Genomic DNA, 24,925 nt, shown 5'->3' on the forward strand with positions numbered 1-24,925 from the left:
TTGTGTGACTTTTGGCAAGATCCTTTTCCTTAGGGGCTCCAGTTTCTCCTCCCTTAATCAATGATCTTCAAGGTCCCTTCCAGACAGAGGAAAGAACAGATTTAGAATCAGAAAACCTTGGGGGAGACCTGAGAATGTGGGCATCACCTCCCAGGAAAATATTCCTTACTATTCTTCCGTGTTTTCAGTGTCTCCAGAAAGGTAAAAAGCACCTCCCAGCCCAGGCCTTATAAAACCAGTGAGCCTTATATTTCACTGGTCCTGGTGCAGGGCTCGACACAAGAGTAGTTGCTCAGTGAACTAGCTTTTTGCCTCCATCTTCTAAAAACAACCCCAGAATAGGTTTTCTAAGCTTGCTTTTGATGGTGATTTGAACGCAAGGTTGGTTTTAAATACTGGGGCACACGTTTTGTGAGTTGTTTTTTTTTTTTTCTCCCTGAGGTAACAGCTACATTGCTTATTTGTAACAATTTACCAAGCAGATCACTTCTCCTGACATGCCAGTGGCTGAGACATTCAAACTGTCTCTTAGCTGGGGCCTTCGTCAGAAACACCATCTCAGAGATGCCTGCGGCGTGCTTGTACAACCACATTCCCGCAGGTGCCCAGGCTGTTGCCACGCGGCTTCCAGGGAGGGATTTGACGAAACTCTCGACTTCAGGAAAGTCCCATCTTTGCCACTGTGGAGCTGTGTGACCTTGGACAAGTCCCTTCCTCCTTCAGAAACATTGCAATGGACCTAAGTGCTCTTCCCGGGTCCGTCTATGCTCTGGGGATGGTCGGGTGATCTGAAAAACATTCGCTTCTAACGTTTATAGATCTCAGATGTCACGCGAATGACGGACCACATGTAAGGGACTCAAGGGTCGTAGCGAGCGAGCTTCTGCGACCCGCACCACAGGTCTCGCGAGATCTCCTCCTTGCGCTTCGCGGCGTCATCGTCTCGGCGGCCGTGGCGGCGACGGCGACATCACGTAAGGTACTCACAGGGGCGGCCCGTATCCCTCCGCCGCCGGCGCGGCCCAGCCCTCCCTCCCCGGCCCGCCAATCCCCGCTCTCCCGACCTGCCCCTCGGCCTGGGCCCACCCCGCGCTCCGCCTGCCCCACCCCGGCGGCGCCGCCCGCCCGCGCGTCCCTCGGTCCACCTGCAGCAAGCAGTCCCTCCGACCGTCCGACCCAGAGGCGCCGGCCGTGCCCGAGGCCTGGGCTCTTGCTCCCTGGCGGAGGGATCCGCGGCGGCTGAGGAGGCGGCGCTGAGCCTAGAAGGAAGAGGCAGCTACCGCGGTGGCGGCGGCGGCGGCTCGGGCGGCAGCGCATAAAGGGGCCGCCGCCGGGTGATGCGGTGACCCCTGCGGCAGGCTCAGGAGCCGAGTGGGCCACGGCCCCAAGTCCGTCCCGCCGGACCCGCGCTGCGGAACTCCCCATCTTCTCCGGCAGACCCGCGATCACCGAGGCGGCCTCGCGCCCCCTCGTCCCTTCCCCGTCCCTCCCCTGCCCCTGTTCCCGCCCCGGGGGCCGCCTCCACCTGCCTCCCACGATGGCTCTGAAGAGAATCCACAAGGTAAGCGGCCAGAGGTCGGCTGTGGCGGGTCGGGCTGCCGGGCGGGTCGGCTGAGCAGGCTGCGGCCTGCACTTCCCGCCGTCGCCTCCTCCGGGCTCGCAGCTTCTTTGGACCCGACTGCCGGCGATGCCCCGGCCGGGTTGCCTTCACACCCCACTCCCAGTGATGGCGCCCACGGAGGCCCGGGCGCGCTGCCCGCGCTTAGGCCGGAGGTATGTTCGCCGGTTCAGCGTTCCTTCCCGGCCTCCTCTCTAGGCCCCGCGTGGTATGGAGTCCCAGGGCCTCTCCCCGGCCTGGGACTGCTGTGCCAGAGGGCCATTGTCCGGCCGTGCCGGGAGGGGGTGCTGGGACTGGGGCGTTGGGCGGCCCCATCGACGGAGGTCGAAAGGGCTCTATGCCCCATCTCTGCCCATAAAACCCCTACCCCCACCTGCCTAGGTTCCCTCCACAGAACCGCTTGAGCTTGGGGCTGGTATCTCAGACAGACTGAGGAAGCCTTTTTGTCCGATCCACAAATATTTCTGGAGTTCACTTGCTTCTTAGCGGCCGCACGCTTCGGTCCACTTAACTCGTCCAGAAACTGTTAAGAGTAGGAAGTTCAGGAGGAAATAAACATGACTTTTATGAGGCAGGAGGGAAGTAGAGGAAGAAGCGTTTTATTCCTTGAGGTTGCCAAATGTAGTCAGAAACTGACACTTAAGTTTGCAGGAATGGATTTAATAGAAACGCTATTAAGTTGTCAAGGGTAGAGGTAGAAACCTGAACATTGAAAACCACTGGAGAGAATTTCATAAAGTTTCCTTTTACATTCTCGTCGCAAAATGGATTTTAACGCTTAAATTAGGTGATATGTTCAGGGAGATCCTTTTAATGTAGAAGGTATTTTGCTACCTTTTTCCATTAGAAAGGATTTCTTTGCCCTTTAAGATGAAGGGTTATTTGTAGTTGCCTCTACGGAGGTTTTTCTAATATTGCTTCTGGAGTATGGGCTTAGCTTAAATTTTAGGGTTTTTTCCCTTCCCTCTAATATTGTAACCTCCTATTACCTCTCACTATCTTTTTTTCCTTCTTCTCAGAAGTGGGGAAGCGGCACTGGTGATTTTTGTTTGGTGTTTCACTTGGCTACTTGGAGAGGCTGTATTAAACCTCTAGCCAGTAAGAAGTAGATCCTGGGATTATCCATCCTAAAGGATGGGGTAGGGATGCAAGGGGAAGAGAACCAATTTTCACCTTGCCTTAAACTCAGTGAAAATTCAGGTTTGGTCCATTTAAACACCTCAGCAGCTTGTCTTCGTTTCATTCTTGATCAAAGACCTTTAATGTGGAATTAATCCCAATGGTTACTGTAAATTAGGTTAGATCCTCACCAACTTCTTTTGACTTTGATTTCTATCAAATGAAAAAGGGCAGACTTTAGACAGTAAATCTACTAAAATGAAGCAGGTTATTTGTTAAAAGAAGCTTGAACTTTAAGCAAAGGTCTCTTAACCGTTTAAGGGGCAGGCGCACACTGAGGACAGGTCTTCCAAGTACATAATACATATGCATTTTTAAGGCTTTAAGGAGTTATGAGATTTTAAAGACTAATTGAGAAGTTATCAATTTGAGATTATACGTGTAGAAGATTGTGGCCTTATTTTTAAAACCTGAAGAAGAGTGAGTATAGTGTGCTGTCACTTAACAGATCAAGAAATGTAGCCTTTAATCTCTACTCTGATGTATGTTATGGAGGTTTTTTCAGAGAAGGACATAGCACTCAAAACATGCATTTTAATCTTCTAATATCCTTGCCTCCAATAATATGATTTCTTTTGAATACTACATGTTCTCTAGATTTTCTCTAAAAGATGCCCTTATTAAAATTTTAATAAGGAAAATCAAGTGTAGACAATGATAATTTGAACTTTTAAAACTCAGTATTAACCTTTTTGCACCTCGTTTATAACCTAGAGCCATCCTCAAAGTATGGCTCAACTTCTGAGACTGCCAGGGATTAGAAAAATAAAATTTATTTTTGGTGTACATACTAGTCATAGTCAATAAGATTGTGAAAACAAAATGGAGATTTTTTTTCCCCTAACTTTTTGTATGACACCAATTTTAAATTGAATGCAGACTTGGATAAGACCAGTCCTATCTCACCCTCAGCCCTAGTAATGTATCTGCGATGGAATCCCCCAAAGACAGACTTGGCTTACATAATTGATCTTGGTCTTGAACCTTCCCAGTTACTATTCTCTGAGAAAATAGTTCTGCTTAAATACCTCTCAACTTCAGATATCATGAACAACATATCATCTGGGCTCTAATAAAATTTTATTAAGAACAAATACTTTTGACATGTGGCATCTTTAGGAATTCAGTATCTTGTGTTTCATTGACAGAGGGAAATAGTGTTCTGTGAATCTGACAGTCCCTTAAATGCCATGACTTTTTTGGAAAAAGCTTTTGATGGACTTTATTTTGATATATACTTTAAGGTCAACTGACCTATGCTTTAACAGAGTTTACCAAAGAGGTTTCATTTTGAACATCCATTGTAGTTCTGTGCAGGGATTGGGACCCTTTGGGATTGTTCGTATCTACACCAAATGGCCCCAGCCTGCTACGTTTTGAGGTTTTCTGCTGACATTATCAGTCTTCAGCTTTGATTTTGATGCTTTGAGTGTCTGCCTCTAGCAGCACCACCCCCAGCCCTTTTCCAGTTGGCTGCGTCTCATCTGTTGTGGGCTGGGAAACCAGATCACTGAGCTTATTAAAATTATGTCTAAAATAAGATCCAGTAGGCTCTGAGTGAAGAGGGCTTCATGTGTTCTGTGAACTGTGTGGTCTGACTGATCAGAGACCTTTTTTTACTTGCTTCCTGTTTTTCTTCTTTACCTTTGTTATACAGATGCAGGAAGCTTTTTGTTGCTCTTAGCATGCCATAATATTGAAATACAAGGTTAATTTCTTTATTTTGAGGAAGAGTAAAAGGCTGAATATCATGATTCTTTGAAGAATTGAAGATAGACCAAAGTTAAGATACTAAAAAGCTCTTAATGATAGTGCCTTGTACATTTTAATGGTGTCATGCTAGTTATAGTTAACATTTGGAATACATAGCTTTAATGCCAGGACTATCACTTGATTTACTGTATTTCTATGATTAAAGGTCTTAAGGCCCCTGAAAAACCCAGTCAGTCAATTTTCCAGTAAAATAAAGATTTCAAACTCTGATGGCTAGGCAGGTGACCAAAGTGAGCAAAGAGAATTGGAGGGAGCTAGAAATTGCATGTGCTATTAGAAGAGGGCAGCTGCTATTCAACTCCTTCCAAATGTTGCTATTGCCAGGATCTGTGCCCAAAGTTGCCAGATTTTTTTTTTTAAGGGAAGCCACAAATCCAGATTTTTGGCAGCCAATTCAAATTAAAAACAACAAAACCAAAAGACACCACCACACTTTTTTGTAGATTGGTAGGCACCAGTTTAATATATGAATTAAAAATAACCGAAGATTGAGGTTCAGCAAGTAACCAGGAGTGTAAGGATTAAATCATTTAAACCATACTTTGTCTTTTTAAAAGTGTCAAAGTATTGTTTTATGTAAATGGGTACAATTAAGTATCAGTAGTTTTTTGTAAACTTCTAATTAACTTCTTTGGTGAAGTTTTGTATGGTTATAGTCATAGGAAAAGCCAATTTAGTAGATGCATTGATCCCATGGTAGAAGTTTACATCTTAACTCTTAACTTCATTGTGATTCTGTTTCATGTTATGAATCATCTTTCTGTAGACTACATACTTTCAAAATGTCTAAGATTGCCAGTTACCAAAGGGTGATTTTTAAGGATATGGGAAAAGAGTTGTAACATTGTAACAGTACTAATTTTATTTTAAGATTATTTTAAAGTACTGTACTAGAAGTGTGATATCATACATTGTATTAATCTTATCAGAGGTAAGGATCCAGTGAATTCCAATCAAAATGATGAAACAAATTAGCAAATAGTCTTGGGTATTTGGAACTTCAGTATAATAAATGGTTGACAGAAGATGACTGTTTGAATTAGTTTTATCTTGGAAAGCAGACATCCCTTTTATTTATTTATTTATTTATTTGGCTGTGTTGGCTCTTCATTGCTGCGCACGGGCTTTTCTCTAGTTGCGGCGAGTGGGGGCTACTCTTTGTTGTGGTGTGTGGGCTTCTCATTGCAGTGGCTTCTCTTGTTGCAGAGCACGGGCTCTAGGCGTGCGGACTTCAGTAGTTGTAGCACAGGGCTCAGTAGTTGTGGCACACGGGCTCAGTAGTTGTGGCTCACGAGCTCTAGAGCGCAGGCTCAGTAGTTGTGGCGCATGGGCTTAGTTGCTCCACGCCATGTGGGATCTTCCTGGACCAGGGATCGAACCCATGTCCCCTGCATTGGCAGGTGGATTCTCAACCACTGCGCCGCCAGCCCCAGACATACCTTCTTACTCCAAAAGATAAGCTTCTTGAAATCTCAGGGAAAATTTTTTTTTCCTTTAGAAAAGGATTCTTTGTTTCACAAAGGTTCATTGAACTGAGAAACTTTCTTTGGCTCTTCTGGGTTGCTATTTAAATGTAATTTAAACAGCCATCATTAACTTAATAAATCTAGGGTTGTTTTTTTTTAAAGTCTCCCAGTGTGTATTACTGTACTGCTGACTGACAAGGAGGAAGTTTTGACAAAGTCCAATTCTGGATATTTTAGTCCAGAGAGAGAGGGCTGCTAAAATATCCTAGGCAGTTCCCAGGATAGGAATACCTGACTCATGGCTGATGCTGCCAGCAACCTCTGCAGCCTCATCCCAGAAATGAAGGCGCACACTTGTTTTTTCTGTAGAAATAAAATTTTGGTGGTTAGGTTCCCAGACTAACCTTCAAAATCATGTTAAACTATGACATAGGAAATAAAGTACCATTTGTTCTTTTGTCTGCACAGTCAAGTGAGATTTCAAGTAAAAGAATCATAAAATTTTAGCACTGCATCACCTATCAGAGCTGCTGTCTGAAAAGGCCATGTGATTTAGTAGGGCTGGATAAAGAACCTGGGTTTTTTGACTGTGCCCAGTGTCTTTTCTGGCAGGCCCTATACTCCTACGTAGCCGTTAGGTATGTAAATCCAGAGGATGCAATCTTTTTCTTTGTTTGAACAATCAGATATTTAAACTATGCCCTGGAACCAGAAGATTTTTTCCTCAACATCTCTTCTTACTGTTGGAGAGGTGTCTATGAATTCCCTTAAAACTATGTAGATTTTTTGGGGGGAGAGGGCGGGTTTCAATGTTTTAATTCCAAAAAGCAGAAAAATAAGAAACTATGCAAATTTTGGATATTCTGTCCTCCATATATCTTTTGTCATAGTCAAATGGGTTTTTTAATCTCTCCAAAAGACTAAGAATCACTGTCCCATCTCCTTAAACATTCTGTTTTAATCTCAGTAGGTGACCCAATTACCTGTTCTGTAGAGGAAATAGAAATCTGTGTGAATTCTTTCAAATTTCCTTTGAGGCCTTTAAAAAGAAAAAGAAAAACCAAACCCCACAGCTACCATCTTTAGAGTACTCACCCTGTATCAGAATGAATGAATCTTCTGAACAACCCTATGAAAATTCTGTTCTCCCCAGGTTAGAAGAGAAAATGGAGATTTGGAAAAGTAAACAAACTTGCCTATGATTATATGGCTATGATAGGAAAAGCCAGGATTCAAATGCATTCGATCTTGACTATGGAGCCAGCCATTGCTCCAAGTATACCTAAGTCATTGCTCTTCTTCCCTTTTGTCTCTGAAGAAGCTATACTTTACCCATTGCAAGCTAACTTTTACTTTTCATCCTATTCTTTTTGCCAGGTCCTTGCTCTCTAGTAATTGTCCCTGCTCTCCTAGTTCTAATCTCTTCTCTGACTCTCCTAAGCATCCAAATTTATCTAAGACTTTTCTCATTCTTAAAAAAAACAAACAAACAAACAAAAAACTTTTAAACTCTCCTCTCCCCTAGAGCTGATTCCTTTCCTTCCTCCTCTTTATCCCTTCCATCTCTGGCATTTCAGTGCCAAAATTCTTGACAGAGTAGCGTCTGTTCACTGTTCTGGGACTGTTCAGTAAGGTCACTGATGATTACTTAATTGCCAAATTCAATGGATACCTCAGTTTTGTAACACTTAGTGTGATTATTACTCACATTATTACTCATTTCCCTTAACTTCTGATAAACTCTACTCCTTTCTCATATCTAGTGTTCTAATAATGTTAGTATTTCCTAATGTTATTAGAACACTTTTCAAACTAATATTTATGGATACAAACAAAAGTTCAGGAAATAATGCACACTTGGATTAAAATTGACAGCACAAATGGCTGTCAATTAGGTAAGCTAATTAACATAATCAATATATAATATCACAAGCACAAAAATAGATAAATTACTTAAAAACAAAATATGTTAAGATAAAACATTATTCATTGTTATTTTGCTATAAAGTAACAAACACCTAAGGAATAGTATTTTAAGAAAATGAAAGGGATCCTCATCAGGTGCTGCATTAAATGTGTTACTCTTGGGAATTCCGTGGTGGTCCAGTGGTTAAGACTCCACGCTTTACTGCTGAGGGCCTGGGTTTGATCCCTGGTTAGGGAACTAAGATCCCACAAGCCACGGCATCGCCAAAAGAAAAAAACGATGTGTTACTCTGTATTGTTTTCATTATAGTATAATGTGAAAATTTGTTTCAGGAAGGTGCACTGCAACAAAAGAAAGAATTAAAACTGCATGTTTTTGGGTTTCCCTGTGGCGCAGTGGTTGAGAGTCCACCTGCTTATGCAGGGAACACAGATTCGTGCCCCAGTCTGGGAAGATCCCACATGCCGCGGAGCGGCTGGGCCCGTGAGCCATGGCCGCTGGGCCTGCGCGTCCGGAGCACAGGCTCCGCAATGGAAGAGGCCACAACAGTGAGAGGTACGCGTACCGGAAAACAAACAAATAAACCTGCATGTTTTTTGTTTTTTTTTTTTTTTTTTTTTTTTGCGGTATGCGGGCCTCTCACTGCCGTGGCCTCTCCCGTTGCGGAGCACAGGCTCCGGACGCGCAGGCCTAGCGGCCATGGCTCACGGGCTTAGCTGCTCCGCGGCATGTGGGATCCTCCCGGACCAGGGCACGAACCCGTGTCTCCTGCATCGGCAGGCGGATTCTCAACCACTGCGCCACCAGGGAAGCCCAACCTGCATGTTTTGCAATATTCATGCAGTTAGGCTACTACCAACATTATTAATTGTCTCATGGACAGACAGATCACCTAATTTTAAAAAAAAGTATATGCTTTGCTCATGTTTATTTTAAAATAATCTGGTTTTTCGGGCTTAAGAATCAAAGGACTCTGCTTTTCATTTAAAACTTTCATATTCTAGCTATAAGTCCATGGGGAATGTAGAAATATTTAGTATTCAATAAGCTTTGATTAAATAACTTCTCAAATATATATTGAATTATGATAACAAACAGGATAGTTCACTGAAGTCAGGTAATACCCATGGTTAAATGCTGTTTATGCATCGGAACACAGATATAATTTGCTTTGTGGTGTGCAAGTTTCTTGAGGCCAATTATTGCTTTAAATTCGTGGAAATATGTATTATTTCTTAAAGATGTATTAAAAGATAAAATTTAGGACAAAAATATTGCCATATTTATTCCCATAATACATGTTAGTGTCTCATGAGAAATATTAGTGTAATTGAAACAGTTCTAATTGATCTTTCTCAGAATTATTTTCCTTTAGTCTTTGTGCTTTTCCTTATGCCTTCTCAACCCACCCCCTCCTCCTGAATTCTTTTTTCATCCTTGGAGATCCAACAGACTGCTTCTCTGTGAAACATGCCCCAGGCATGCGGGCAGTAGGGTTCTGCTGTAGAATTGTTTCTTAGTATGTAGACATGATTGATTATTACCCCCTCTAGACTGAGCTCTTCTGGGCAGAGTCCCTGTCTTACTCATTATATTCCCAGTACCTGATGCATAGAATGCATTCAGTTTTTGCCAGCAACATTTAATGAATGTCAACAGCAAGTGGTATGGTGGAAAAAAATAGTAGGATTTTGGAGCAACATGGCTACTGAGTCATGTTCTAACCCTGTGGCCTTAGGCAAGTTACTTCACTGATTTTTTTTTGGCCTCAGCTTCCTTGCCTATAGAATGAGGATAGTGTCACGTACCCTGCAAGCCTGTGGGGTATGAGTAGAAAGAAAATATGGACCACATAAAAGATAGTTTTTAATATTAATTACCACTGGCTTAACTGCCCAGTAATGTTGACCCATGAAATTGGTAGAATCTTGAAATCTTAGGTGTCAGTGTTAAGTGTCTGTTTAGCATTTCACTTAGGGAAAAAAATATACCCTGATGTTGTAAAGTGATGTTTTATAATATTTCTAAATGGAAAAAGGGACTGAGTTCCAAATATTTTCTTCAACAAAGTTCTAACTATTGTTATCTTAATGCGTTTCCAATAAATGTGATATTTTTGTAAGCCTAGACGTGAAAACAGTGCTCTTAACATAATCTTGTAATAGAAGTATCTGCTGCTGTCCTTTGAGCATGTCCTCGCACCACTTGTAGAACATCAGTGCCTATATAAGTGATAGCACTCCTTTGCCAACTTTTTAAGGGCTTATAGCAGATAAAACATTTGAAATCAAAGCTGAATTTTATAGAAGCTGCAGTGATAACAGTTTAGAAATAGGTTTCTTAAAATAATAGTATGCTAATGGGAGTGAGTGATTTTCTTTAGATTAAATGTCCTCATTTATACCATCTGTATTAGTTTTGTAGGGCTGCTCTAATAAATTACAAAAAACTGAGTGGCTTAAAACAACAGAAATCTATTCTCTCACAGTTTTGGAGGCCAAATGTCCAAAATCAGCATACCTGCAGGGCCACACTCCCTCTGGAAGCTCTGTGGGAGGATTCTTCCTTGCCTCTTCCAGCTTCTGGTGACTGTAAGCATTCCTTGGTTTGTGGCGGCATCACTTCAGTCTCTGCCTTCATCTTCACACTACCTTCTCTGTGTGTGGTCTTCTCTTTTATCTCTTATAAGGACACTTGATCTTACACTTAGGGCCCACCCACATAATCCAAGATGATCTTATCTCAAGATCCTTAATTAAATTATGTTTACAAAGACCCTTTTTCCAAATAAGGTAACATTTATAGGTCCAAGGAATTAAGATGTGCCACATACCATTTTAGAGACCATTCAATGCAGTACACCATCTAATCCCCAAATTCTAATAAAGTGACTGCTGTAATTACGTTTGGGCTTTTCTGATTTTGTTTTTATCTTTCTAAAATTTTGAAACAATCTCAAACCTACCAGGGAAGTTGCAAATACAATACCTAGAACATCTTTTTCTTTAACCATTTCAGAGTAAGGTGCCAACATGATGACTCATCAACCCCAAATACTTTAATGTGTATTTCTTACAAAATGGGCATTCTGCTACATAATCACAGTCCATCAAAATTAGGAAATTCCCATTGAGATACTACTGCTATCTAATCATCAGACTCCATTTAAGTTTTGCCAGTTGTTCCAATAATAATTCTTTCCTTTATAGGAAAGAATCCAGTCCATAGTTACTTGTTGCATTTAGTTATCTATCTCTAGTTTTCTTTAATTCCTTAGTCTTTGCTTTGCTTCATGACCTCAACACCCTCAACACTTTTTTAAAATTAAAGTATAGTTGCTGGGCTTCCCTGGTGGCGCAGTGGTTGGGGGGGTCCGCCTGCCGATGCGGGGGGCGTGGGTTCGTGCCCCGGTCCGGGAGGATCCCGCGAGCCGCAGAGCGGCCGGGCCGGTAAGCCATGGCCGCTGGGCGTGCGCGTCTGGAGCCTGTGCTGCTCCACAGCGGTGAGGGGCCCGCCTACCACAAAAAAAAAAAGTATAGGTGCTTTATGACCTTGACACTTTTTTGTTGTTCTATTTTTTGTGGTACGTGGGCCTCTCACTGTTGTGGCCTCTCCCGTTGCGGAGCACAGACTCCGGACACGCAGGCTCAGCGGCCATGGCTCACGGGCCCAGCCGCTCCGCGGCATGTGGGATCTTCCCAGACCGCGGCACGAACCCGTGTACCCTGCATCGGCAGGCGGATTCTCAACCACTGCGCCACCAGGGAAGCCCACCTTGACACTTTTAAAGATGGGTCCAGTTATTTTGCAGAATGTCTCTCAGTTTGTGTTTTTCTGATATTTCCTTGTGATTAGATTTAGGTCATGCATCTTTGGTAGGAATGTCACAGAAGAAATGCTGTGTTTCTTTCTACATCCTATCAAGTGGTACATGATTTTGGTTGGATTCTTTTCATTCCGTCCTGTCAGGTGGTATACAATTTCAGTTTGACCCATTACTGAGAATTTTCACTTCCATCACTTGATTAAGGTGATATCTACCAGGTTTCATACTGTAAAGTTACTCTTTTTCCTTTTATAATGAGTAAATAATTTGTCTGGAGATGCTTTGAATATATGTACTTTTTCTGTTTTTACTCTTTATCTATTGCTGCATAAGAAAATACCCTAAAACTTAGCTGCTTAGAACAGTAAACATTTATTATCACATAGATTCTGAAGACTGGGAATCTAAGAATGGCTTAAAGCTGGGTGGTTCTGGCTCAGGGTCTTTTTTGAGGTTGCAGCCAAGCTGTTGCCGGGGGTTGCAGTACTCTGAAGGCTAGAGGATCTCCTTCCAAGCTCACTCCGTGGTTGTTGGCAGATCTCAGTTCCTTGTGGGTTGCTGGACTTACAGACTCATTTCCTCCCCACGTGGGTTTCTCCCACTCAGAGCTGCCTGAGTGTGCTTAAGACATAGCAACTGGGTTCCCTCAGAGTGATCTAAGAGACATAGAGCATCCAACTGAAAGCCTGTAGTATCTTTTATAACCTAATCTCAGAATCAACAGGCGTACCGTCACTTCTGCCATGTTCTGTTGGCCTCACAGGTTACCCCTGGTACAGTGTGGGAGGGAAGACTGCACAAGGGTGTGAATACTAGGAGTTCAGGATCGTTGGGAGCCAACCTGGAGTCTGGGTGCCACACTGTTACTCAAAAATTTTAACTTATTCATTTTAAAGTTTATATTTGTATGGTCTCATGATTTCCCATTTTATTCATGTGAGTTATAATAATTTATTATCATTTACTTTAATCCTCAAATTGTCCCCAATTTGCTTTTTTCCCAATCATTTGAGCACTTCTTTAAGTTCTGGCACAAAAAGATGTTTCCTGGATTTTCTTCTACTTTCCCTGCTCTAGCTCTGTAATCATCTATTTTTCCAAGGATCCCTTGGTCTTTTTAGTGGTGAATGTTATTTAGAAACCAAGATCTGGATGCTAGGTATGCTCATTGCTTTTGGAACCTCACTGTTTCCAGGCTTTCTCAGTGTAATCAGTGGATGTAGCTAGGGGAGTATGTGTATGTATAGATTTACTTTTCTCTCTATATATATCAAAAACCATGAGTTCACACAGGTGCCTCTAATTCCAGTACAGTACCATAGGGTTCACCCCTTATTTTTTCCTTTCAATATTGGTATTCCTTTTCTTGCAGTGAAAAACCTGGCTTCCGTTAAATGTATTTACTCATTTGATCAATTCCCCTGTGTATAATCAACTTCCCGTTGCTGTGGCCCACCTGCATATATACGATTCTTTGTCCCCCTCTCTCCTAGGGGTGCCATTCTTAACTCTGTCTTATCTTGGACATCCTCCACTGGGTCATGCCCATTCCCCTGTGGATAGCCTCACTATTTTTTAAAAACTAATTAAAATATAGGACTTATTTGACATAAATATTTAGATTAAAAACTGTTTAAAATAATAATGCTAATTGTTACTTAAAACACATATGGAAAAATCAGTCTAGTGATTGTGACCACATAGCACTTTTCCCAGTTAGGGAGTATGGCATTTTCTATAGCCCATTTTTGGAAAAAACTAAAACCATAATTTTAGTTTAGTGTTATTATTATGAGACAATTTTGATAATTCTAGTAACCTGTATAAACTAGTCTCCATTCTTAGAAATAGTTGGAAAGAACCATAATTTAAAGTCCCGAAACTTAATCTTTTATTATGAAGTATTTTTATGTCTACAGAAAGTTTTAGATACTGATGTGACCAACACCTAGGTACTTACTATCCAGTTTAAGATTCAGACCTACCTAATTTAGCTTCAGTGTTAAAGTTTAGTCAGGAGCCATGGCTTCTCTTGGTAATTTATGAGCTTGGGATCTTTGCATATATTTAGAAATATTCATGTTTTGATAAGGGTACATTGTTGTAAGTAATGGGGAATTACTTGTGAAACCTCCCTTACTTTACCTATTGCATCAAGGCAATACTATATCATCACTGAATTTAGTAGTAGGCTAGATTCCTGTCCATTGAAAGGTTATTTATACTTTAAGCATTGTGTTTCACCTTTGTTGACTAGAAATAATAAAATCCACTTTGAAGTAATTGAGCTTACCAGGAGTGTATCATATATGCTGTGAGCTGTTTTTAAAATTGTGAATTGCCATGATATTTATATCTATTTCAAGGTTGACTTGAAATCATTTCCCACATGTTTAAAACACGGATTAAATTGGTTTAAAACAGAAATTTGAATTCCTTTCAAAGAGAAATAGTTACACCATTTTTTTTATCACTACAGGGCAAATCTCTAATGAATAAAAATTTGTTTAACTTACAGTGACCATCCCAAACATTGCTTATGCAGTTTTTTTTTTTTTTCAGTATATGTAAGTCTTATTTCAGTTCCTCTATTGTTGAACCTATAACTTGATATGAAAATTAAATTGTATGAGGTCACATGCAACATTAATACAAGGTTAAGAAGATTGTTCAGACTTTGAGGAACAACTTGAAGGTAACAATGTATTGGCATTTGGATCATGAACATGACTTGATCTAATCTGGGAGTGTCAGGTAGGACCACCAGTGTGGCACTCCTTTTACTCTTATAGTCAGTATTTTCATTGTCTTCTGGCTTCCAGTATTGCTGTTAAGTCCAAAACTATTCTGATTCCTGATCCCATATATGTGACCACCTTCCTTTCTGGAAGCTTATAGATTTTCTTTGTCCCCAATGTTGTTAAATTTCATGATGTTTGGTGGTGTAGGTCAGTTTTCACTTATTTTGCTCAACATTCAGTTGGTCTTTCTGAGTCTTTTTTAAAAAAATATTTATTTATTTACTGGCTGCGTCGGGTCTTAGTTGCAGCATGCGGAATCTTTCATTGCAGCACATGGACTTCTCTCTAGTAGTGGCATGCAGGCTCATTAGTTGTGGCATGTGGGCTCTCTAGTTGCAGCACGCAGACTCCAGAGCATGCAGACTTTGTAGTTGTGGCACATGGGCTCTCTAGTTGTGGCATGCCAGCTTCAGAGCGTGTTGGCTCTGTAGTTGTGGAACGTGGACTCTCTAGTTGTGACGTGCAGGCTCAGTAGTTGCGGTGCACAGGCTTATTTGCCCCTTGGCATGTGGGATCTTTGTTCCCTGACCAGGAATTGAACTGGCGTCCCCTGCATTGCAAGACCACTTCTTTTTTTTTTTTTTTTTTTTTTTTTTGTGGTATGCGGGCCTCTCACTGTTGTGGCCTCTCCCGTTGCGGGGCACAGGCTCCGGATGCGCAGGCTCAGCGGCCATGGCTCACGGGCCCAGCCGCTCCGCGGCATGTGAGATCTTCCTGGACCGGGGCACGAACCCGTATCCCCTGCATCGGCAGGCGGATTCTCAACCACTGCGCCACCAGGGAAGCCCGCAAGACCACTTCTTAACCAGTGGACCACCAGGGAAGTCCCTGAGCCTATCTATATGGATTTGCTTATTCTGGACATTTTATGTAAATAGAATCATACATACGTGACCTTTTGTGTCTGGCTTCTTTTGTTTAGGCATAGAGTTTTCAAGGTTTAGCCAAGTTGTATGTATCAGTAGTTAATTCCTTTTTATGGCTGAATAATATTCCATTGTATGAATTTACCACACTTTCTTTTTCCATTCATCAGTTGATGGGCATTTGGGTTGTTTTCATTTTTTAACTATTAAGAATGATACTTCTATGAACATTTATTTTAAAATTTTTGTGTGAACGTATGTTTTCATTCCTCTTGGATATATACCTCAGAGTGGAATTGCTGGATCATATGGTAAATTTATTTTTAATTTTTAAAATTGTTTCCTTCTAAGAATTTTATAGTTTTAACTCTTACATTTAGGTCTTTGATCTGTTTTTTCCAATTTTTTAATTATTGTAAAATACATATAAGATTTACCATTTTCATCATTTTTAAATATACAGTTTATTGGTATTAAGTATATTTGTATTGTTGTACAACCATTACTACTCCATCTCCAGAACTCTTTGTTTTTCAAAACTGAAAGTCTGTACCCATTAAACAGTGACTCCTCATTTCTCCTTAGCCTTTAAGCACCCACCATTGTACTTTATCTCTCTATGATTTTGACTGGATTCCTCATAGAAGTGGAATCATACAGTATTTCTCTTTTTGTGACTGATTTATTTCACTTAGCACAGTGTCCTCAGGGTTCATCTATGTTGTCAGAGTTACCTTCCTTTTTGAAGGCTATTTACTATTCCGTTGTATATATATACTGCATTTGCCTATCCGTTCATCTGCTGTTGGACACTTGGGTTGTTTACACATTTTAGCTATTCTGAATAATTCTGCAGTCATCATGGGTGTATCTTTTCAAGACCCTGCTTTCAGTTATTTTGGGTATATACCTAGAACTGGAATTGCTGGATCATATGGTAATTTTATTTGTTTGTTTATTTTTATTTATTTATTTATTTATTTATTGGCTGTGTTGGGTCTTCGTTGCTGCCTGTGGGCTTCTTCTCTCTAGTTGCAGTGAGTGGGGGCTACTCTTCATTGCAGTGCGCAGGCTTCTCATTGCGGTGACTTCTCGTTGCAGAGCACCAGCTCTAGGCACGTGGGCTCCAGTAGTTTCAGCACGCAGGCTCAGTAGTTGTGGCACGTGGGCCCTAGAGCATGCGGGCTTCAGTGGTTGTAGCTCGTGGGCTCTAGAGCACAGGCTCAGTAGTTGTGGCTCATGGGCTTCAGTGTTTGTGGCTCGTGGGCTCTAGAGTGCAGGCTCAATAGTTGTGGTGCACGGGCTTAGTTGCTCTGTGACATGTGGGATCTTCCCGGACCAGGGATTGAACCCATGTCCCCTGCATTGGCAGGCGGATTCTTAACAGCTGCGTGACCAGGGAAGTCCCTGGTAGTTTTATTTTTAGTTTTTGAGCAACTACCATATTGTTTTCCACAGTGACTACACCATTTTACATTCCCCCCTCCCCCACCACCTTGTTACATAAGGGTTCCAATTTCTCCACATCCTCACCAACAATTACTATTTTCTGTTTTTGTTTTTGGTGTTTGGTTGGTTGGTTGTGTTTTTTAATAGTAACCATCCTGATGGAATGAGATAGTGGTCTTTGATCCATTTTTAAGTTAATTTTTGCATATAGTGTGAGGTAGGAGTCTAAGTTCATCTTTTTCATGTGAGTATCCAGTTGTCCTAGCACCATTTGTTGAAAAGACTGTTCTTTCCCACATTGAATTGTTTTGGCAGCTGTGTCAAAAACCAATTGGCCATAGATGTATGGGTTTATTTCTGGACTCTCAATTCTGTTCCATTGACCTATGTCTGTTCTTATGCCAGTACCATACTGTCTTGAATACTGTCGCTTTGTGTTAAGTTTTGAAATCAGAAAGTGTGAATCCTCCAACTTTGTTCTTTGCCAAGATTGTTTTGGTTTTTTGGATCCCTTGCTTTCCCATATGAATTTTAGGTTCTGCTTGTTGTTGTTTTTTTTGTTGTTTTTTTTTGTGGTACGTGGGCCTCTCACTGTTGCAGCCTCTCCCATTGCGGAGCACAGGCTCCAGACGCGCAGGCTCAGCGGCCATGGCTCACGGGCCTAGCCACTCCGTGGCATGTGGGATCTTACCGGACCGGGGCATGAACCGATGTCTCCTGCATCAGGAGGCAGACTCTCAACCACTGTGCCACAGAAAGCCCTGTTGTTTCTTTTTTTTAAGAAAAAGGCATTTGGAATTTTGATGGAGATTTCGTGGGATCTGTAGATAAATTTGGGGAGTGTCTGGACTAGTCTTCCTATATTTTCTTTTCTATCTTTTATCCACTTTTTGAAAGACTTTGTCATTCTCAGAATGTTTGCTTGCTTGTTTAAGGATTCTGCTCTTGTTTCATAGAAGTAGTAGCTTCTCTTAATTTTAAGGATATCCATGATAGTTTTTCTTTTGTTTTGACTTTTTCTTCTTCCTTCATGGTCTTTGTTTTCTCCTGCTTCTTTTTTTCTTCACATTATTTTTGTCTTTATCTTTCATGTTGAAGATGAATCATGTTGAAGATAGCCAGTATCCTTCATTGTCAGTTGTTTATCCTTACTTTAGAGTAAAACACTGATTAAAGGGTCTGAACATGTGGGGGTGAGGTTTGGCAACTCTGGGACTTAATTTATGGTTTACTGGCAGGGCTGTTTCTCCAGATGAACCACTGGTGTCCGTGAATTGTATAGATCTTTATCTTGTGCTGGTCAGTTTTTCTCTAGAAGAATCTTTTAATCTCCTGCCTGGAAGGTACAGGCAAAGCTTCCGGTGTTCTCAGGACCATTTGGAACAAAGTGTGTATGTAAACATTTGCTTAACCTTTCTGATTTCCATACATCATCCATGCCATTGACTGTGCTTAGTGTCCCTCAGTCCTGAGAACTTATGTTGTATCCTCTCTGGAGAACAAACCTCTGGCTTGCGTGGATGGGAAGGACATTCACTAGTGGAATCAAGGAATTGATCTAGATAGCACTTTTAGTTTTAAGTTTTAAAGTTTTATTTTTATTAGTTTTAAGATTTGTACCCATAAACAACATATAATACTGTTTTGGATGTTGTCAAAATTTACATAGATGTCTTGGAAATGTATACATTTTATTGTTTTTTGTTGTTGTTGTTGTTGTTGTTGTTGTTTGTGGTACGCGGGCCTCTCACCGCTGGGGCCTCTCCCGCTGCGGAGCAGAGGCTCTGGACGCGCAGGCCCAGCGGCCACGGCCCATGGGCCCAGCCACTCCGCGGCATGTGGGATCCTCCCGGACCGGGGCACAAACCCGTGTCCCCTGCATCGGCAGGCGGACTGTCAACCACTGCGCCACCAGGGAAGCCCTATACATTTTAAATAACATGCATTTTCAATGAATACAAATATGCCAACAATATATTTTATAATTTATTCCCCCTATAATAGACATTTGTTTCCAAGTTTTTGCTACTACAGATACCAAAGCATCAATATCCCCATACAAATCTCTTGGTGCACATAGGTGAGAGTTTCTCTTAATAGTCAGTAGAATTGTTTGGTTATAGAGTCTGATGCTTTTTATTTTTGTAAGGTAATGCCAAATTGTATGGCAAAGTTTTTAGACACCCAACTGTAGAATATGAGAGTTTTTAATTAACTTTTTTTCTTTAAAATTTTTCACTGTTATAAATATAACACACTGTATAAAAGTACACAAAACAGATGTCTAATAAACTTCAGTGAAATTTTCAAACATATCCAAACATTGAGTATTCTATAACATTTCACCATGTGACCCATCACCCATCATTTTGTGTTTATTCTTGATTACCTCTTCCACCCTTACTGGATTATTTTAAACTCAATCCCAAGTGTCATATCATTTTATCTGTAAATAATTCAGAATGTATTACTGAGAGATAATGCAATGGTTCTCATTGGGGGTGGTTTTGCCCACCAGGTGATGTTTGGCATTGTAAACATTGTTCATTGTCACAGCTGGGAGGCTACTGGCTGCTACTGGCATCTAATAGATAGAGGCCAGGGAGCTACTGAATATCCTATGATGCAAAGGACAGCCCCCCACAGCAAAGAATTATCCTGCCCCAAATGTCAGTCGTTTCCCAGATTGAGAAACCCTGAGATAAGGAAGTCTGAGGTACTTTCAGTGGTTCTTCTGGGACACATGCTATTGTATTACACCAAAGTTTATATTTCTAGGAATTGTAACTCTGAAAGAACAAGCACTTGAAAAGTCATAAAATACAAAACTCCTGTGAATCTTACTATCTTTATGTAGCTGTTAAAAGTATTGGACATTTACATATGTTTTATTTTTATTATTTTTAAAAATTTATTTTATTTATTTATTTTTGGCTGTGTTGGATCTTTGTAGCTGTGCGTGGGCTTCCTCTAGTTGTGGTGAGTGGGGGCTACTCTTTGTTGTGGTGCGTAGGCTTCTCATTGCGGTGGCGTCTCGTTGCGGAGCACGGGCTCTAGGCATGTGGGCTTCAGTAGTTGTGGCACGTGGGCTTCAGTAGTTGTGGCACGTGGGCTCAATAGTTGTGGCTCATGGGCTCTAGAGCACAGACTCAGTAGTTGTGGCACATGGGCTTCATTGCTCCGCGGCGTGTGGGATCTTTCTGGACCAGGGCTTGAACCTGTGTCCCCTGCATTGGCAGGCGGATTCTTAACCACTGCGCCACCAGGGAAGTCCCTACATGTTTTTTAAATAGTTTGTGATTTTCTCCTAGATCAATATGTAACGTTTAAAAATGGCTGCTCTCTTTAAATTTAGCTAAGATGGGTAGCTGATTATTTACCTTATTATTGAGGTTTTAGGTAAATATATATACCTGCTAAGATTAAATATTATTTAGTGTTATAAAGGACCTTGAGCAAAATACTGGGATGCCAAATCTGAAGGGATATGGATCACTTGAAATAAACTACTTTTGTCATGACTTTACCCTTTAACAGTATTTTAAAATATTAAAAATATTTCTCTTGGGCCAGTAGCTTTCAGTAGCAGGGTAGTTTGGGGGAGAGGTTGTGTGTGTGTGTGTGTTTTAGTATTTAGCAAAATTAGAAATTTGGTATTGTTTTGCTGAGAAACTGGTATGGTGATAATTGTTGGAAGGATCTATTATTGAGCCTATTATCTTAAGAGACTACATAGAGGTATTTGTCACTTAGCTTTGCTATGTAACAAATGACTCCAAAACTGAAAACAACAGTGATTTATTATTTGTCAGAATTCTGGATTGACTTGGTGGTTTTGTTTCATGTGTTATCAGCCAGGGTTATCCCTGTGGCTGTGTTCAGCTGGCATCAGGGTTTAGAAGATCCAAGAAGACCTCTCTCACGTGTCTGGGGCCTTGTTGCTGACTATTGGCTGGAATATGCTCCACTGCCCCCCAAATGGCCTTTCCAGCAAGATAGCCTGGACCTCCTATGTGGTGGCTTAGAGCTATGAAAGAGCAGGAAGAAAACTGTCAAGCCTTTTAAACACTAGACTTGTAACTGACATGGTGTCATATTTATTTAATTTTTTTTTGGTCAAGCAAGATCCAGGCCAGCTGGGATTCAAGGGGAAGGGAAGTAGACTAACTACTTCTTGATAAGAGGAGTGGTATGTTCTTACAGGGAGGGGAGGAATTGCTGGCACCCATCTTTGGAGATTACTTACTGCAGGGGAAGTTGTAGTAAGTTTTATCTTAGTACTAACATACTTCTTGGATAAGGTCACCTGTTAAACATTTAATTCTGTAGTAGAATTTGGATTCGTTAAAAACAGTTCTAAATGGTTGGGTAATATTAAGTTAACATTTTTTCCAAATGTTAATTCAAAGAAATTTTTTATGAAGATTTGTTTGGCCAGTCAACAGGAGGAGGGAAGAAGGGAAGAGTAGAGGGTAAGGGAAAGGCTTGTTGGATGTGAAATCTAAAAATGTGATTGTTTTGAGAAGTATAATCATTTACTTGGGGCCTTGCCTTTTCCTGTCAAAATAAACTTCATAAGCTGCTTTGTTTATTTTTTTCTTTATTTCCCCCAAATTTATTGAGATATAATTGACACATAACATTGTGTAAGTTTGTTACACAGTGTGGATTAGATACTTACATATTGCAAAATGATTACCACCATAGTGTTAGGTAGCATCTTCATCATGTCCCGTAATTATTTTATTTTATTTTTTATTTATTTTTTGGCTGCACCAGGTCTTAGTTGCGGCATGTGGGATCTTCATTGAGGCATGCAGGATCTTTCATTGTGGCATGTGGTCTTCTCTTTAGTTGTGGCATGTGGGTTTTTTTTCTCTCTCTAGTTGTGGCACACAGGATCCAGAGCATGTGGGCTCTGTAATTTGCAGCACGCAGGCTCGCTAGTTGAGATGCATGAGCTCAGTAGTTGTGGCAAGCTGGCTTAGTTGCCCCGCGGCATGTGGGATCTTAGTTCCTTGACCAGATTGAACCCTCATCCCCTGCATTGTAAGGCAGATTCTTTACCACTGGACCACTAAGGAAGTCCCTATGTCCCATAATTATTATTTCTTTTTTTGTGGTGGCAACATTTTAAGATCTTCAAGTACATAATACAGTATTATTAACTATAATTACCATGTTGTACATTAGATCCCCAGAACTTATTTATCTAATAACTGGAAGTTCGTACTCTTTGGCCAACATCTCCCCGTTTCCACCATCTCACCCCCTCACCCACAAGTTGCTTTGTTTAGCTTAGTGCTGGAGACTAAGGAAAAGGAATTAAAAAGATAGGATGTAAGTGTTCTGAAGAGCCATATATGTCCTGGGCTTAAACTATTTCTTTCTCGTAGCATTAAAATACAATCACTAGGCTCTTTTGAGGTTTTACCTGGTATTCTTTAAGTTTTTCCTATAATATAAGACTTTAAAAGTCTAAAGACCATGGAGGTGACTGCCTTTTTGGTTGCCTGTCTGTTCTGGAAAGTGTTGGATAAAATTGAGTCATGGGAAGGAATAATTTTATATTACCAGGCTTGTTCTTACTGAGACACTCACATAACTCATGATCTTGATAACTAACACACATGAGGCCGACTAGGCTGGGGATGTTTTTTTTTTACTTGATTGATAATGTTTTCATACTTTTCCTATTACCATACCAAAGAACAGCTTCTGCCTGCCATCTCTTCTTTGTTAATCGCAAAAGTGCTCCCAGAATGCTCAGGTAGCACCACTGTAATATGGGTTAAACATTCCCTGTAGGTTCATTGGTCAGATCTGCCATATCAAAAACTGCTTACAAGAACTGCTTTGTTCTTAATATCAAGAATATAAAATGTTTTTGAAACAGGTAACAGTACCAAACCTGTTTCCAGCCTAACTACGGACTTGAAATTTCTGATTGGCCCTTCCCCAACCTTTGCTGCAGACAAAATGGAAATCCCTTTAGACTGTGAACTTCATCATAGCAAAACAGAAACTGCTCATTTGTCTTATTGTCATGGTGCTGTAATATATTCCCTCAAGACAGTAGTAAATGTTTCTATTACTGTATAGAAGATACTTGATTAAATGGCATCTCAAGTGATTTTAGTGTGGACAGAGAGCTCCTATCTCTAGGCTTACATAAAATGTAACTTGGAAAGGACATTTATTCAGATGTACCTATTCACACTTTTGTTAATACTGTTTAGTGTCTTGTTTTGGAGGTTGGACTGTTCCAGGGAGATGCAAAAATCTGTTGGTGTTTGAATAGTTGTTCTAAGATGTAATCCCAGGCTTAAGAATTGGTTCTGTGTGTGTGGATTTTTTTTTAAACTTGAATTGTGTTTTCTATGCTTTGATTCATCACATGAGACAGTTTTGCAAGTATGTAGCAAGTCTTCTAGCATAGTAAAATTTAACAGCTTGCTTGATGATTGGTCACCTGTCTTATAGAGATTGTCAGTCTGTAGGAAGACTGGTTTAACTGTGGGTAGATTCATTATCTTGAGCTCCTTAGGTTAGTGTTGGAGAACTTGTGAAACAGAAACTGACTGTGCTTTGGAAGAGTGAAGAGTGAAGTCCATGAGAAGTGTTATTTTTAAATTTCAAGGATTTACAGTTCTAGGTGAATAGTTTTTATATATTTCAAAACATCAGAGTACCAGAACTTAACCATATGCTACTTACTAAAAATAGTGCATGTGAGTTATTTGGGAGGGGGGGAGCACATAGTTTTACAGGGTATAATGAGAAAAGGGATGTCTTTTTTACCTCTTTTTAAGGTCTTCATTGTCTTGCCACTTTAAGTAGCCCAGAAGCACACCAAGATAACAATATCACCGTTTTTTTTTTAAGCTCTTGTTTTTCTTTTTTTTAAATTAAGTAATTAATTAATTTTTGGCTGCATTGGGTCTTCGTTGCTGCGCGTGGGCTTTCTCTAGTTGCAGCGAGTGGGGGCTACTCTTCATTGCGGTATGCAGGCTTCTCATTGTGGTGGCTTCTCTTGTTGCGGAGCAGGGGCTCTAGGCACACGGGCTTCAGTAGTTGTGGCACGTGGGCTCAGTAGTTGTGGCTCGCAGGCTTTAGAGTACAGGCTCTAGCTGTGGCGCATGGGCTTAGTTGCTCTGCGGCCTGTGGGATCTTCCTGGGCCAGGGCTCAAACCCGTGTCGCCTGCCTTGGCAGGCGGATTCTTAACCACTGTGCCACCAGGGAAGTCCCACCGTTTGTTTATGTCCCCATTTTCTCAAGCTTGGGACTATGGTACATGGTGATTAGTGCTATAGAAGAGTTCTTTAGGTTTCTAGTTTGGTATGTAGTTGTTAATTGAGGTGGAATTGGCTGGTGTAGATCCTGGTTATTCAAATGCCAGGAGGGGAGCGCTTTTCTTAGCATTCCAGCATTTTCTTTGGAGCTTAGTGAGCGCTGGAATCTTTTGGCATAGATGCTCCACCATCTATCAATTAACACGTAGACTCTTCCCATCTACCTGGCTATGTGCCACACTTGTTTTGGAAACAGAGTATTGAAGAGCACTGACCACTGCTTCAGTAATCAAAAGGAGAGGTAATTTCAGATCCTGACAGAGACCCTGCATGGAGTCTAACCTGTCCAAACAACTTAGCTACCAGTGACCATCAGTTCCAGAAGCAAGAAACAGCTATTTGCCTGTTTTGCTTTTGGTACCATGTGTACCACGCTAATATTTTTGTCCCCTTACTTTCTACAGAAGTAGTCTTCTGGAAGAGTTGTGATTTTCTTATCTTAACTCTGTCATTTACTCAACCATTTTCTACTTTGGCCTTGACTGCTAAAATTTTAAACTTGTTCCTTGTTAGGTATATGATCCCGTGGCTGTAGTATCAGTACATTACTGCCTTTCCAAGTGCCTTACTTCATTGAATCTAAGATGCTATTGGTTGAAAGACGTACTGCTAAGAAAGAAAAGGTATTGACAGTTAAGCTGACATACGATTGATTGTAGTATGCAGT

At 41.0% G+C, this 24,925-nt stretch overlaps 1 protein-coding gene across 3 annotated transcripts in view; it reads left to right on the forward strand.

Moving 5' to 3' along the window:
- The first annotated feature begins 952 nt into the window (after nucleotides 1–952).
- UBE2D2 (ubiquitin conjugating enzyme E2 D2) overlaps nucleotides 953–24,925 on the forward strand; it is a 58,879-nt gene continuing 34,906 nt past the window's right edge. Inside the window, exon 1 of one of the 3 annotated variants that reach the window (XM_059061348.2) lies at nucleotides 953–1,561. In XM_059061348.2, coding sequence (XP_058917331.1) covers nucleotides 1,538–1,561 — 24 coding nt within the window. In that variant the 5' untranslated portion in view covers nucleotides 953–1,537. The remainder of the gene's footprint in view (nucleotides 1,562–24,925) is intronic. The other 2 variants (XM_059061347.2, XM_067031757.1) reach the window with 2 other exon arrangements.

The sequence above is a fragment of the Kogia breviceps genome, chromosome 4 (assembly GCF_026419965.1).
Source record: "Kogia breviceps isolate mKogBre1 chromosome 4, mKogBre1 haplotype 1, whole genome shotgun sequence".
Classification (NCBI taxonomy): Eukaryota; Metazoa; Chordata; class Mammalia; order Artiodactyla; family Physeteridae; genus Kogia; species Kogia breviceps.